The sequence below is a fragment of the Morone saxatilis genome, unplaced genomic scaffold (genome assembly GCF_004916995.1).
Source record: "Morone saxatilis isolate NCDOM2014 unplaced genomic scaffold, NCSU_SB_2.0 Contig0, whole genome shotgun sequence".
Lineage (NCBI taxonomy): Eukaryota > Metazoa > Chordata > Actinopteri > Moronidae > Morone > Morone saxatilis.
The window spans coordinates 4,536,196-4,550,904 of NW_023339650.1; the positions used below are offsets into that span (position 1 = coordinate 4,536,196).

General features: G+C 42.6%; 1 protein-coding gene across 1 annotated transcript in view; it reads right to left on the reverse strand.

Moving 5' to 3' along the window:
- LOC118321211 (partitioning defective 3 homolog) overlaps window positions 1-14,709 on the reverse strand; it is a gene marked incomplete in the record, with an annotated part of 316,585 nt that overhangs the window by 80,272 nt on the left and 221,604 nt on the right. The window contains 1 exon segment of the mRNA XM_035652443.1: window positions 4,317-4,445. Coding sequence (XP_035508336.1) covers window positions 4,317-4,445 — 129 coding nt within the window.

Below are 14,709 nucleotides of genomic sequence, written 5' to 3' on the forward strand. Positions count from 1 at the left end.
TCCTTTCAACTTTTTTTTGTTCTCCCTGTTTTTTTTCTTACCATTCATTGTCACTAAATTGGGTCTGAATACCACACCTTCACTTCATCTAAAACTGAATTTGTAATGATACTGTTGCTTAAGCTTCATTTCAGCGAATAAATGGCAAAGCAGAGAACTCTCAAGTCAAGTAATTACTTTAACACATTATTATTGGTAGATTGAGAGGCCTGGTGTGAACTGGTGGCAACATGTCAGCTCACCTCAAGTCCTTCCTCTCCACACTGAATAAATCTCACTGTTTATCCAACAGGGCTATTTTTTGGACCAACAAAGCCAGCAGACTCCTTCTCCATATGTTTGTCAATGTGTAATCTACCCAAGGGAGGATGGGGGAGAGATGAAGGGGTAGGGGGGGTTCTGTCTGTACTCTCAGACACTCATTTTGAAGTCAACACACTTAGAAGCTTGAAAGCTTGCCTCTTCAATATGCATTGTTACCGTGGTGGATGAAACAGAATGTATTTGCTCTCTTACTTTCTCATCCAGCTGCCTTGAATATTTTTCTTTTCAATAAACCCCTCACCAAAACACGTTCTATTGTTCTGAAGTGCAGATGGAGGGCAGAATGTATCTGAATCTAATCAAAGTGCAGTAAATGAGTCTGTGTGCAGCTGTCTGTGCAGAATCGCAAACCTCCGATAGCTAGTCTTTTGTGTTGACACTTGGCCCATAACAGCATAATGCAATCACAGAGATAATTGTCCAAGTTTTCGTAGTGTTAATTCACAGTGTAACAATCGCATTAACTTGCTGTAGGTATCAATATAATTACAAATGTAATCACTTTTCCCAATCAGCCAGTTGGAGCTTCCTTTGAACTCACTATGCAAATGAGACTCAAATAGGATACTAAAATAATGAGGTGGTTTGTCAAAGTGGAATGATAATGTAGTGTCCACAATCACTGTGACGAAAAACAGAAAAGCATCTGCCTTAGAGCAAATCACGTTGTTTTTTTGTTCCGTGTGTGACGGTCCCCTAAGTGGCATTAATGTTTCCTTATTCTTTTAAAGGCCAATCGGTACATTGGGGTTGCGACCAATTCTTGGCATAGCCGGAAGCACCTTTCGGCCCGGGTGTTTCCCAGCTTTAAAGCCCCGCCTCTCTGGCTGGTACGGTTGGGCTTCCTATCTAGCATCTTATTACCATTTGTTGTATTTGGAGTAGTTGTGTTTATAACATGCCGAGAACATGGTTACTTTTCATTATATATCCACACTCATGCATACACACACTTTCACTTACTTGATGTTACTGACAAACACAGCCCTCATCTCCTGATTTAGTTCTTTTGCTCGGTATGACCATTCTAGGTTAATGTTTAAATAAGGCATTACTTATAAATTTGCCTGTTCAACTGCGTTCCTCCTCGTTTTTTGTCACGGTTACAGAGCCAGGTCGTGACATGTGGCACTGTACCCTGAACATGGTACATGGACGTGGAACTTCTCTCTTGTTAAATGAAAGACACCTAATCCATGCAGGTTTGTCAAAAGGGAATTGTGCTGACTGACCCACTCCAGAAACACTGGCCAGGTTTTGTTTGTCTGGAGTCAGCAGGAAGTCAAACAACAAACAAGGGGAAGCAGGCCACTGTCGAGGGAAAAAAAACAGTGATGTGCTCTGCTGTGGTCTGGGGAGCGGGAACAAGGAGAGTGGCAGTGGAGTGCTAGCCGCTGATTAGAAGCCATCCAGAGCCAAGCAGATAAGAGAGAATGGACATCATAATCAGCTGCCACAGAGAAAGACAGAGAGAATGGAGTTCAGTTCAGGCGGAAAATGAAGAAGGAACATTGTCAGGTTGTCTTTGTGTGCTTCCCACTTTGGCAGAGAAAATATAGTTTCAGGGCTAGCATGTGCAGAGATAAGTCAGAGACTGATAGAAGCTCCAACAACACCACCCGCCCCGCATGTGTTTCTTTCTCTCTCCACCTCTCTTCTCCCCCATGGCCTTGCATGAATGAGGGCCACAGAAACGACTGCTCTCCAACCCACCCAAGGTCCAATCAGAGGGCTTGTTGTATCCACAGTCCTCTCAACATGAGCCAATCAGATAGGGGTGTCTTGGGTGCTGTCCACAGGCATAAAGAAACCAGAGTAATGGCTGCCACTGCTGGGCTGAACAAAGATCTACATCAGCCTAACCACAGGTTCTAATGCCGCCTTGATGAGACATGAAACAGTCAATCACAGGAGCTGTATGAATCTGCCAGATTTTAGCAAAACAAATGCTGCTGATAACCACTCTTCATCAAGTGGATGTACTGCACTGTGCTCTGGCAATGAAGTCAAAGTTTTATGTACTCTCTTCTCCATCATCTTCAGTCCATAAGAGGCTGACAAGATATCAATGGAGGGGAACATTTTTACTCAAAATAAACGAGTTGTGTCTGCAAGGACTGCAGGCCAAACCATAAATTGTGTGAATCATATCAAGGTCAGAGTTTTAAATATATAACTGTAGCTGCCTTATTGCAGAGTAAAAAGGGCAGGTTTTATGAATTAATCTGTCTCACCTCTTCGCTGACTCCTATTTTGAATCACTAAAAGCCCCTGTCAAAACCGTCTGCTTGAATTAATGATCACTAATGTCAACCGAGCCAGGAGTTTGGCTGCGGCCCATCCCTGGGTCATGCTGACACACAGTGCTGGCTGACGATTGCCAGCTTCGGAAACCTGTTACGATCTGATCCATAATTTTATAAACGCACTCTTAAATGGTCCTGACGCAATGGCAAAGATGTAATCAATCAGACCATGTGCCTTAAGCAGAGACCTATGACAATCAAAAGTAGCACGATGAGGTGTAATACAGTAGAGCTACCAAAAAATACAAGAAGTAATGGATTTCTGAGCTGTCGTCCTGCTGAACCCTAATGCTTTGAATATCGACTTGTCTTCATGGCAGGTTGGTTTATTATTACCCACCACGATTTCCCTCAGGATTCCCTTTCCATTAACCAAGGGACAATCCTAGCCTGGCTGAGTGATGAGATTTGGGAACAGGTACAAAAGAAAAGAATTAGGTTGCCCTCCTGCACAGGGAGCCGAGACCAGAGCTCACACATGCAGAACGGACACAAACAAGACAGGGAATGAGAATGTGCTGCAAGACAAAGTAGCAGACAAAGAAATTGGGTGACAGCGGTAAAAGAAAAGAAGTAGGGAACAGGATTTAAATCTGTGTATGTGTTTATGGGGAGGGGAGGGTTGTGCACAAGGGCATGTACTCTACATATCTCATGCCCACTGTGTGTCTCTGTTGATTCTGCTGCTTAGCATGACAGTCGTTTGGGAGCTTCTCAAAGGGGAAATAACTGCATGGACAGCCAGGCCTGCTGGTCTCCAGGGTGCGCTGAGGGAAATGTGTTGGGCCCTCAGCCAGAGGGGTTCCCACCCTCAGGGGAGAGGACCTTCACTACAAGTCATAGTTGAATACCAAAAAGAAATGTGCTACAGCTTTTTGAGCAAGGCCTCCAGATGTTCCATTCAGCAAGGAAGAGGGCCTTTGTGAGTGATTTTTTATGTGCACACTTGTTTGTGTTTGTGGTACCATGCATTTTCGACAGCCATCCATCCTTCTCTCCCTTCACCATAAGAGGGAGCGGTATCAAGCCCTATTGTTTCTATTCAATTAGCTGTCATTACCAACGGCAGTTTGATTACTGAGTTCATTTGGCTGCTGGAGAACAATGCAGGCAGCAAGCTGTCTTTTCATTCACCCTGCCACCAATATTGTCTCTCCTGCTGGAAGGAATTAAATGGGGCTTGTCTGTGAGGGATGAGGCGTACGCTGCAAAACCAATGCCTTGCCTTATTCTTCTGGACAACCTGATGTCCACGAACACCAGAGGACATAGAGCCAGGAGGGGCAGATAAAAAGGGAACAGCGTATTCTTGAGCGATTAACAACCTGGGCGAGCAGCAGGAGAAGACAAATGCAGAGCTACATCGATTTCACTATTATAATGAGCACCATTCAATCATGCCAAATCCACAGGGGCCCTACGAGCACCATTAGGAGGTCAGCGCCTCTGAATGGCCCTGGCAACAACAATCCATAAATGATCTATTTAATGTACTGATATAAAAGAAAGGGACATTTCACAAATTGACATCTGAGTGCTTTCCCAGAATTTCCCAACCTTGCTCCACCATTTTGCTAATTAGGTTGTTTGCTAATTTTCCGGTCAGCAGTGGGGTTTTTTTCTTTGTTCAGCTGGGACTTAATTGTTTAGGCTTTTAGCAAGCCAAGGCTCTGTCTGAGCACTCACCTCTCTTGTTCCAGCCTCATCCGCAGGGTCTCCTCTTCTGACGCCTGCATGTCCTCAGCTTTAGATTTACTGGAGCCCTTCCTCTCCATCCTGTCTCCTGGCCGCTCATCCCTCCGGTGCTTTCCAAACCTAAGTAAAAGAGAAGGGCAGAGAGGATTTAATTGAGGCCCAGGCTTTAATATTTTCCAACCCAATATGGACTTTTTTTTTTTTTTTTTACAACAGCATGTCTCTTTCTTTGTCCGGGAAATTCAGGTGAAATACTCAGTAGGAAATTAAAGTGTCAAACTGTCAAAATCTTCAGGTCGGGTTTGTACTGGGGAGACAGCTCAGGAGGAGTCTCCCCAGGTACCCATTCGTTATTGAAAGAATAACTTGGCCATTTTCATATAAATGTAATCAAAATGCACCAAGCCATATCAAAAGATAACTCAACATAGTGAATTCCCTCCTGCCACAAGTCTCCATCCAGGACAGCAGAAAAGATTCAGTGTGCGATGCTAAGAGTAAGTCTGAAAGGTAGAAAATGGCTACACTCCCCCTTTTTTAAAAGAGAGGATGAGCTCCCCGTTTCTTTCCTGAGCTGTAGAGTTTACTTAGAGTGATGGGAGCATTGACAGCTCATGATTTAGTTTTGAGTGAGGAGGGAACAAACTACCTGCAACCAGGAGAAATGTAAGTGGAGGAAACGGCCATGCTCACTGGCATCATTTGTAACTTTTCAGGCAGTGTCGCAAACTTTTACATTTTAATGACGGGAGTGACACACCGGTGGCGGTAAATCCGTTACAGCTTTACAGCGAGGTGAGAATAAGCCAAGCCGATGATCGTAAATTCCCCTGGTCGGCTGAGCTTGGTGCCGAGCAAGTAAATGACTGGAGACTGGAGGCTGACTGAGGGGTGTGAGAAAATGATGAGGGATGGAAAATAGAAAGGAGGTATGCAGTTGACAGGGAGTACAGTAAACTCACAAACACACACACAATATATGGACAACTCTATTATGTGACTCTACTGGCTGAGACTTTATTACTCACAACAATGTGCTTGTGGATAACACTAAGATCAGACGCCAACTTTATTCATGAGCACAGAATTTGGAGAGAAAGGACAGAACAGGAAAGGCAATATCATGAAAAAATTATGTAATTTCCTGCTGCCCCACAAGGGTGCCAGCTGTGGAGGAAATGCAAAACAGCAGGATACAGAGAAAGGAAGTATTACAGACAGATATCCAGGAAGTGCACCGGATGGTCATTTTGCACATGGAGATAGAGGCACATCTGTACACCATATACAGCAGATACAATGTTATTCTATTTACTCTGACCCATGGTGTGTGGTTTTTGATACTGGCATGCAAAGCCTAATTATATGCAACCATTTGAACACCATGTTTTTTAACGCTGATTACCTATGAAACTAAGATTTCTTTAGGTAATTACAGTTGAGGGATTATTTTATAAATGAGGTGAGGATTGGTCACTGCATAGAGATGAATGCTATAATTAAGGTTATTGCGGATGCTTAAAAACCAGGGTAGGCGCTGGAGTCATCTCAGCCTTCAATCATTCGTTGCAGGGGGAAGTGGGAGAGGCTCAATATATACTATATGTGAAAACCAAATGGGAGTCAGAAGAGTCAAAATGTACTGTCTGATGGGTAAAGAGTTGTGAGTGCTGAACACATCATTAAATCATATATATTAGCCCCTCAACAACTGTTCGAAGACAAGTTGTGTGATGTATCTTGGTAAAGTTGAAGAGATTACATAAGGAAGGGAGTAGGGCTGTAACGGTTTGTGTATTCGTGACAAACCATCACGGTATAGTGGTCATGGTCCGGTGCACGCAGCAGCACGCAGGTTAGCATAATGAGCGGTTTGGTGTGCGAGTCAGTCACACTACAGGGAGAGCAAATGAAATGTCGGGCCGTTGTTCCCAGTCAGCTACAACAGCAAAGGAAAGAGAGAGTTGTGGAAAAGACAAGGATGGCGTGTCAGCATTGCACCACTGTTGTGTAATACATAAATGTTTGGGTGCCTTTAATGTTTAAATGTAGCCAAAGTGGAACTAATTGAAACACTAGTTATGAGTTGAGTTTTTTTGTCAATATTTATATATATTTATTTCAATATTATTATATAAGAGATACTGGGAAATAAGGAACATTTCAAACATTTCTGTACTACACTGTATGAACACTAAACATTTTCCCAGAATGCAATAAGTTAAGCTATAAAACTGAAAAGTGTACCAAAGTTGCCAGTGGAAAAATGCTTCCTCAGTTCTCAGCAAGAGGATTTGTCTGACACTTTCACTACTGTCTGTTCAAAATAAAGGAAAAGAAACATCCTTTACGCAGTTGGTTTTCTTCCCTGCTGTAACAAACTTGTACTGAAACATGCCTCCTAAACTGGGGTATAAGCCGAACCGTGACTTCTGTATAACATTACAACCTTGGAAGGGATATCTGGGTAAAATATTCCTTGCAGAAAAGCTGAACGTGTGTTTGATAGAAATTGCAAAAAGTTGGGCTCAACTCTGACCTGTGGCACTTTCCTGCATGTCATCCCCTCTCTCTCCCAATTAATTAAATTAATAGAAATGAGAATGTGCATATATTTCTGGCAGCCCATGTTGTTTGTACTACTGTCATATGTTACTAGTTTTAAATGTGATAACTGCAAACCTTTAACTTTTTTTTATGAGTGTCAGATTGGTGGAAAGCAGGCCACTTTTATGAACAAATTTGATGATTGTAAAGACAAGGCAATAACTAAAAGTGCATGGGCATGAGGGCATGTGGCCACAAGTGAGAAGAAATTCAATAAATATAATCACAGAAAATGACTGGATTTTTATTGACTGTTTATATTACATAATGTGTATGTTCGTACACACAGACATTGATTATGATGTTTCTCATGGGCTTTTTTGAGTGGTCCCGTTCAATTTCAGACAGAGGAACAGGAGAAAGCATTAAGCTCTGCAGACTCCCAGAGCCGCTGTGCTTCACTCCGAGTTTATTTTTACCTTCTTCATAGCTGAGCTTTATTTGACAGTTTGAAAACTTTCTCCGAAAGCTGAAAAAATTACATCAGACAAGGTTGACTTTGGGCCGGTAGAAGTGAATATATTCATGAAATGGGAGACTGTTTCCCTCACGGATGTTTATTATTCTACTTTACATTAAGAGCAGCCAAGACCTTTGTTGAAATGGCTTCTCTTTGGTAGTGGCTGCATTGGAATTGTAATCTTTCGAATGCACTGTCGACTGGTAGGAGATCCTGGTTTGTGGTTGCGCAGAGAGCCCAGGCGAAGCCAAGGGAGCAATATCTGGGCTCTTTTGTAGCACAGATAGCATACATTACCTGATTAATTAATCAACAAATGGCTCTAGTAAAGCATAAAACTCTAGGCTGGGGCTGGGAATGCTAATAATAGTGAGCCTGCTATCTATCACCAGGGCAGGTGACAGCTTCCCTTGCCTCACTTCAAGGACTTTCATTAACTTCCTGAGGAAAATTCACCTTCCTCTTTTCTCTTCCAATTTTTTCTCAGTCTCTTCTTACCCCGAGCCCCCCTAAAAAAACATAAAATAACCTAAGGAGAGACAAACTTCGGCCCTCAACTTTTTTTCTTCTTCTGGATCAACATCAATACAGTGAGGGATTTGTCATAGTGAAACATATTGGCGGATTAGACTGAGCAGGACCCTGGGCATGCAGCAGCTCCCATATGAAAGGCTATTCCCCCATCGCCGGTGGCCTAAGGAAGGAGGGCCCACATCAAAGCGGAGGCGGAGGAAAGAAATGATACTACCAGAGCTATTAGAAGGCTATCGGGACACTTGCTGGTTCACTGACAACATGGCTCTGTCCTTCACTTGAACAGCCTCAGTCCTGCCAGTGGGGAACGTTGGTGGAACACAGGATTAGCCACCAGACCTCCACTGACGCACAAACCCCAATGTAATATTTCTACACTCAACATTTTCTCAGCAGGAAAAATACAAAACTCTGTGGTACCAGCGTGTGTACAAAAACTGCAAACTGTATTGACTTTCATACCTGTCTCTGGAAGATAAGTGTCTCATTTGTGAAACGAAGTGAATCCAATAAAAAACTGTAATGATTTGGAGTTAATCAGTGTCAGGAGGGAAGAAGAAACTCAGCCGTTTCTGTAAAACTCTTGAGCCAGTATTGGCACCTTGGCATTAATCGGGGCTGGCATCAGGACAGTTGTATTGAGACTGAGGTTGATGAGCCTTGATAATAAGATATTGATTGGCAGCTGCAACTCGGGTAGAATGACAATGAATTAACTACAGTGTACCTTGCAGTTTGGGAAAGAGAACTTATTTGGGCCCAAACTGATTAATCTTAACTCAAATCTTGCCCTGACTTGTTTCCCCCACTAAAACCATTAAATTTAAGTTCTGTAAAACATATATTTGAAATGACTTGCGACTGTCGAGCAACAGCTGGACATCAAATCTTCATTAAAGCCAGGTAAACAATGATATGCCATTTACTTCCTCATAAAGCTTAGATCTTATTTTTCTGCTTCAGTCCACTAGACCGAAGCTCTGTTTAATGATCCGTTCATAAGCATCTATCTCACTGTGGCAAACAGCACGTAAGAGTGATGAATATACAAATGTAGAGGTGCCCTCAAAAGATGAAAAATGGAATGATGGCGAGGAGAGATGCAGATCGAAAAAACACCTGGGTAGAAAGACATTCAGTTAAGATTACATGAGCACCAACAACAGCTGAGTAAGTTGCAGATTTGATTTGTGGGATAGTGATATGCCTGCAGAATCCAGATAGATGCAGGGAATATTTATGAGCGTGAGGCTGCGTTCAAAGCTTGAGCTGCCCTGCCCTATTCATCACCGCTTGGTCCCGATAATGTCTGATTGGCCATCAAACCGCATTTGGGTGGTATGTAATCTAACATGTGTCAGTCATATATAATATATGCTTTATTTATGTTACAATGTCCGCTGACGCAATGAAACATTAAGAGTATAATCTAGTGTGTTCAATCATAGTTTGTGACATCTGCCGACAGCATCTCATAAAATAAAATGTTTTCAAATACTGTTGCACATTAGGAATATTACTGAGTAGTTGGATGTGCTGTATGCGTTTTCCTAGAAAAGAAGTCAGTAAATAGGTACTACATTTAGTATGATACATCCTCATATATCACAGAAAACAGAAGGGTTTATACCACTAGCAGTGGATGCCTCATACATCATCTTCATCGATTTACAGGGTAATAATACTTCAAGGCTGCAGCACAACAGAGGAGGAAAAAGTCAAAGAGAATTTCCAAAGAGGGAAAAAAAGTAAATTATGCAAAGCCTCAAAGCCAGTTTGATTGTTACAATCATTTAATCTGGGGAGTAGATTTGACAGAAGCTAATCTGTTTTGACATCTTCTGTGGGGAATTTGTGGTTTGCTCACAGGAAGTTGCTGACTTAGGGGGAGAGGACAGCAGAAAAAGCTGTCTATTTCTTCTCCTGAAAATGTGTTTTTTTGAAAGTGAATGTGATGGACTACCTGGTTTAACCTCACATGATGCACTCTTCATGTGAGGTGTTAAATCATTATTCAAACCTGCAAATGGAACAGGTGAGCCAGAAAGAAAAAGTGACTGCATCTATCAATTTGAGTAAGTGATGAGAAGATAATTTCAAGGGCAGACAGAGAGAATCATTATGGTTTCTGCTCGGCCAACCTGAAAGTTAATCCAGATCTCCCAGGGCGAAGTCCCCCATAGACGTCTGGTGTGGTATCTGAGCCCCCCCATCCCCCAAAACTGTATTTGTCGCAGTCAGGAAGAAAATAAATAACTATGCCTCCGCCCACTGCATTTCATGGTGATAATCTATAAAGCACCATAAAAAAATGCATTCTTTTCTCAGAGAAAAGTCAAGAGACATTATTATCATCTTATTGATGGCATAAAGTACACAGCAGAAAGTTAAGACTGGTGTACATACACATAAACAAACACACAAATTTTTTCTATCTTCTCCTATCATTGTCCAATGCAAGGGCATGTCAATATGAAGCAGTGCATGTTTTCTACATTGCACCTAGGGCAACATCCTGACAGTGGCATGTAATTTTAATAGTGCCTTGTTAGGAAGGCAAGGCTGTCCGATTTGTCTGTCCTCCTCGCTAGCTAAGTGTTGTTGCGGCTATGGTGAGTAAACACTCTCTACCTGGGGTGAGACACACACATGCCTTGTAAAAAAAAATCCAATAAGACAGTCAGAGAAAGAAAAAGGGAGTTTTTTCTTCCCTGGGAATCACAATGTGACCCAGCGATCGTTAACAGGCATTAAAGGGGCATCCACTATCACTGAGTGGCCTCAGCGTAATGTCACCACCACTGGTTTCCAGGGACACCAACCCCAGAGAGGTATGGGAGGATGTTCACCCATCGTTCCTCCAGCCACCGCCAGCAGATTATCTCCCTCCCCGTGGAACTCATTATCCGCAACCTGTAATGTCAGTCAGCGCTTTCCCTGCTCAGCCAGAGCCCTTTTAAACTAGAATCTACAATTTGAGGCATCCTCAGAAAAGCTTTTCTTTTTAAGGAGAAGGACTGCAACCTGAGATTCATCAGTGAATGTGTAAGATAAGGTGACACCTCTGTGAGTTCGCACTATCTTGGGGTTCATGATATGGAATGTGCATTTAAAATAACACCAGACTTAATGCAGCTGCACATTCCCCTACCTTTTTCAGAGACTCTGCCTCTTACAGGTCACAGCGAGATATGACATGTCTGTGCTTTCACCTCATTGGACAAAGGCTTGCGCACACAGAGCCAATCGATTTCCTCCTGAGGAAAGAAGGGGGGAGGGCTGCTGTTGATTGGCTGTAGCTCTGGAGGAAAGCCAGGCCTAATTCTTATAGCAATAGTGTGAAAACAGTGGGGAGAGGTACAGGAGGGAGGGAGGATGGGAGTCGAAATGGTTCATGCCGGGTGAGAAAATCGCCGTGTCCCGCACCGTGGAGGCATGACATGCATTTATTCATGACATCAGGCTGAGCCCCAGTAGGGGGACAGTACCACGGGGGACACGGAGAAAAAATGATCCTCACTAGAAACTTGTACGCCTCTTAGGTCAGCCAAAGAAGACTGTCACATTGAAGGATGTTCAGTTTCCCTGACGCTCTACGTTATCTTTCAGCACACCAAAATAATGAAAAAGAAAAACAATTTGCAGGTATATGCATTGTGTGCCATCTCAGATCATTGTATTTAAATGACAGTCTTTTTCTCAACCAATATCACTGTCGCCACCTGTTTACCATAAAGAGGTTATTGTATGGAAATGAAGATTTTCTGGCTGAAATACAGATGCATGGAAATGGATGCTATACTGCCCTTTCAGAAAATTGTTTTCAGCCTTAAAATGTATCTATTTTCCTGCCGTGTCAGTCACTATTTCCTGTTGTTTCTACAACTATCTCTCTCTCAGTCAGGTCTTCTTCCATCGTTTTTTTCTCTCTTCACACTTCTCTTTCAGAATTTATCTTCCTGGCTGGCTCTGATAAGGGAAAATAAAAGGCTTGAAAGGAAAACAAAGTCTGTATGTGTGTCCAATGGCCTGATCAACAACTACATTCCACCGCTGGTCCAGTTGTTAGAATAAAGAGAGCAAAAGACAAACAGGATCTCATAAGAGTTCCTCAGCCCACCTCAGCCCACCCCTAAGGGGGCGAAAGAGGAGTAAATCAAGAAAAAGGGTTTAGCCTAAATAAATACATGTGTGCGAATAATGGTCAGTCAGAGAGCTGCAGGGCTATTTCTGGGTGGTATCCCATCCTACAGATATTGTATTGTACTTCCACTATGTTTGTTTCTGCCATTACATTTGAATGTGTGAGTGTGGAGGAGGGTATGGTAGATTTTCAAAATTCCAGCAAGAGAGTTAATCCACTCTTATTGAGAAATGTTCTTTTTAGCCACAGAGACCAGACAGAATATAGACACACAGAGCTGCATCAGAGAGAATGGCTGAGGATGTTCTCTGCTTTTAAACTAACAACTATCACTATCAATGCAACTGCTCAACTGAATAAGTGTGTATGTGTGTGCGGGGGAGAGTCTGAATGTCTATCTACAACAAAAAGTTTTTGCATGTGTGTGAGTTTGTGTGTTTGCGAGATAAAAAACCCCCCAAAAAACAGAATTCATCTGTTTGCTCTGTTTGGCAATTATTCATATTTAAGCAATGGCAGGTACACACAGGCATCTGTGTGTGTGTGTGTGTGTGTGTGTGTGTGTGTGTGTGTTTTATCTATATGTGTGTGCCTGTATATCAAGGGACAGCTTGGCTTTTCCATATTTCAAACAGCCTGTGCAATACAAAGGACGAGGCCCAGCCCAACATGATTGCCTTTAATGTTTCACATAAATCACTGAGTTGTGTGTGTATTTGTGTGTGTGTTGTATTTGTGTGTACGTGTGTGTGTGTGAGTGCGTAAGTAGGGGAGGGGTGTTTTTGCTCACGCTCAGAGGAACGTTTCAAATCCCTGACACCCCTGATTAAAGCCTCTCATTACAACACAAATAAACAGTCCAAACGCATTCATACATCCATTTGTTAAAGTGTATGAGCGCAGTGAGGAGGGAGTTTCTGAAGGACAATTTACATAGAAACACTTGAGCAGCTTGGAGGGAAGTTCAGGTGTTGGGGTAAGCTTTGTGTGTGTGTGTGTGTGTGCATTCTGATCAGGCAAAGTCATATTGTGTTAATTGAACTGCTGACATTTTTACCACTCATAGTCATCCTGCACATTTTCTTTCTCTCACCTTACGCACAAACAGACAAACACACAGTGTCTGCCAGCCACAACCCATGCGTAAGCAGACAAATACACACAATCTCACATGCTCATATACATATACACACTCACATTTGGCTAATGCTTAATCATCCTAGCCCACACGATCACACACAGCAATGCAGGGGTGGGGACGAAGGGGAGCGGGGTGGGGTGTGCAGCGCTGTGGTTTCTCAGTGGAAGAGCTACAGTGGGTGGCTCAGGCTGTGACCTAGATACAGTATGGCACACTGCATTCCTAATGGGCCATTTTGATCACTGCCACTCTCTGTATCCTCAGCTAGGCTGCCACCTCAAACACAAAAACTCAGCATTCAGCAAACACAGCATCCAAAGTCTGCTCAGCTCTTTTAATGATGGCAACTGCAATTGTGGATGTGGAAGTGCAAGAAATAAAAAGGCAACCTGAGTTTTAGAATAGCTGTACAAAATACCACTGATGTGCAGAAAATTCATCAGAGGGTTTTAGTGATAATAGGTTTGGTGATGTATTTACAGTTGCTTTCACCTTGTACAACCTAAGCCCATTAGAAGATGTACTGTAGGTGAGAGGAAATAGTTTAAGATTATTGTCATGATACAAGATTACCTCATAAATTCATTTTGTTTGTCAGGCCTCTTTTCTTGTCTTTTCTGTTTTGATTATCTTGCCTTCACGCAATTATTTCCCAACTAATTTATATGCTGATGAGTCAGGAGACAGATGTGTTTTGCGACACTCAAATGCTGATGATTTCCGAGATGCTCATCTAAAGGACAGGCGTATGGAGAAGTGAGGCAGGTTTTCTGTCTCGTAAACGTCAGACTTTGAAATACAGGTGTGGACACACACCGGCCCAAGCGTTGTATTTGAGTCCGTCGGAGAGGGGAGACAGCGGAATCGCTGATCCGTGATATACATCCCTCCCAGCATTCAGAGGGAGACGGGAGAGGTCTTTCTGTCAATGCCACGATGAATCTCCAGGGCAGCTGGGAAGGAGGAGGGAAGAGGGATACGGGTGGATATATGGAAAGAAAGGGGGAGGGAGTGACAGTAATTGTGAGTAAAGTGAGGATGAGCGAGAGTAGGAACCCCATGGAATCTCAGGGATAGTGACTGTACATCACAAGCAGGGTTAAATAAATAACCCTGGACACTCCTCTTCTGTCTACTGGCCTTCTACAGTTGGATCAAAGCAAAATACATTAGAATACTACAAGAATAGAACCATAAGTATGTTAAATTACATATGCTGCATGTAGCATGTTTCAAGTCAAGAAATAATACATAACAAAGATAAAACTTTATGGCACAGGAAGAAGGTGGGTTTTTGAAAAAGATCAATTACTATGTGTGCTATGAAAACACAACAGAAAACAGAAAACGAATATCCTCCTTGTGTCAGGCAGCAGTGGGTTTTATGGCTGGTATTGGTTCCACTTGTACCACTGATTAAATTGAGATTCAGGAAATCTTCAGATTATAGTCAACGACAATGTCTTTAAAGTCCATTTACAAGATTTAGAAAATTCTC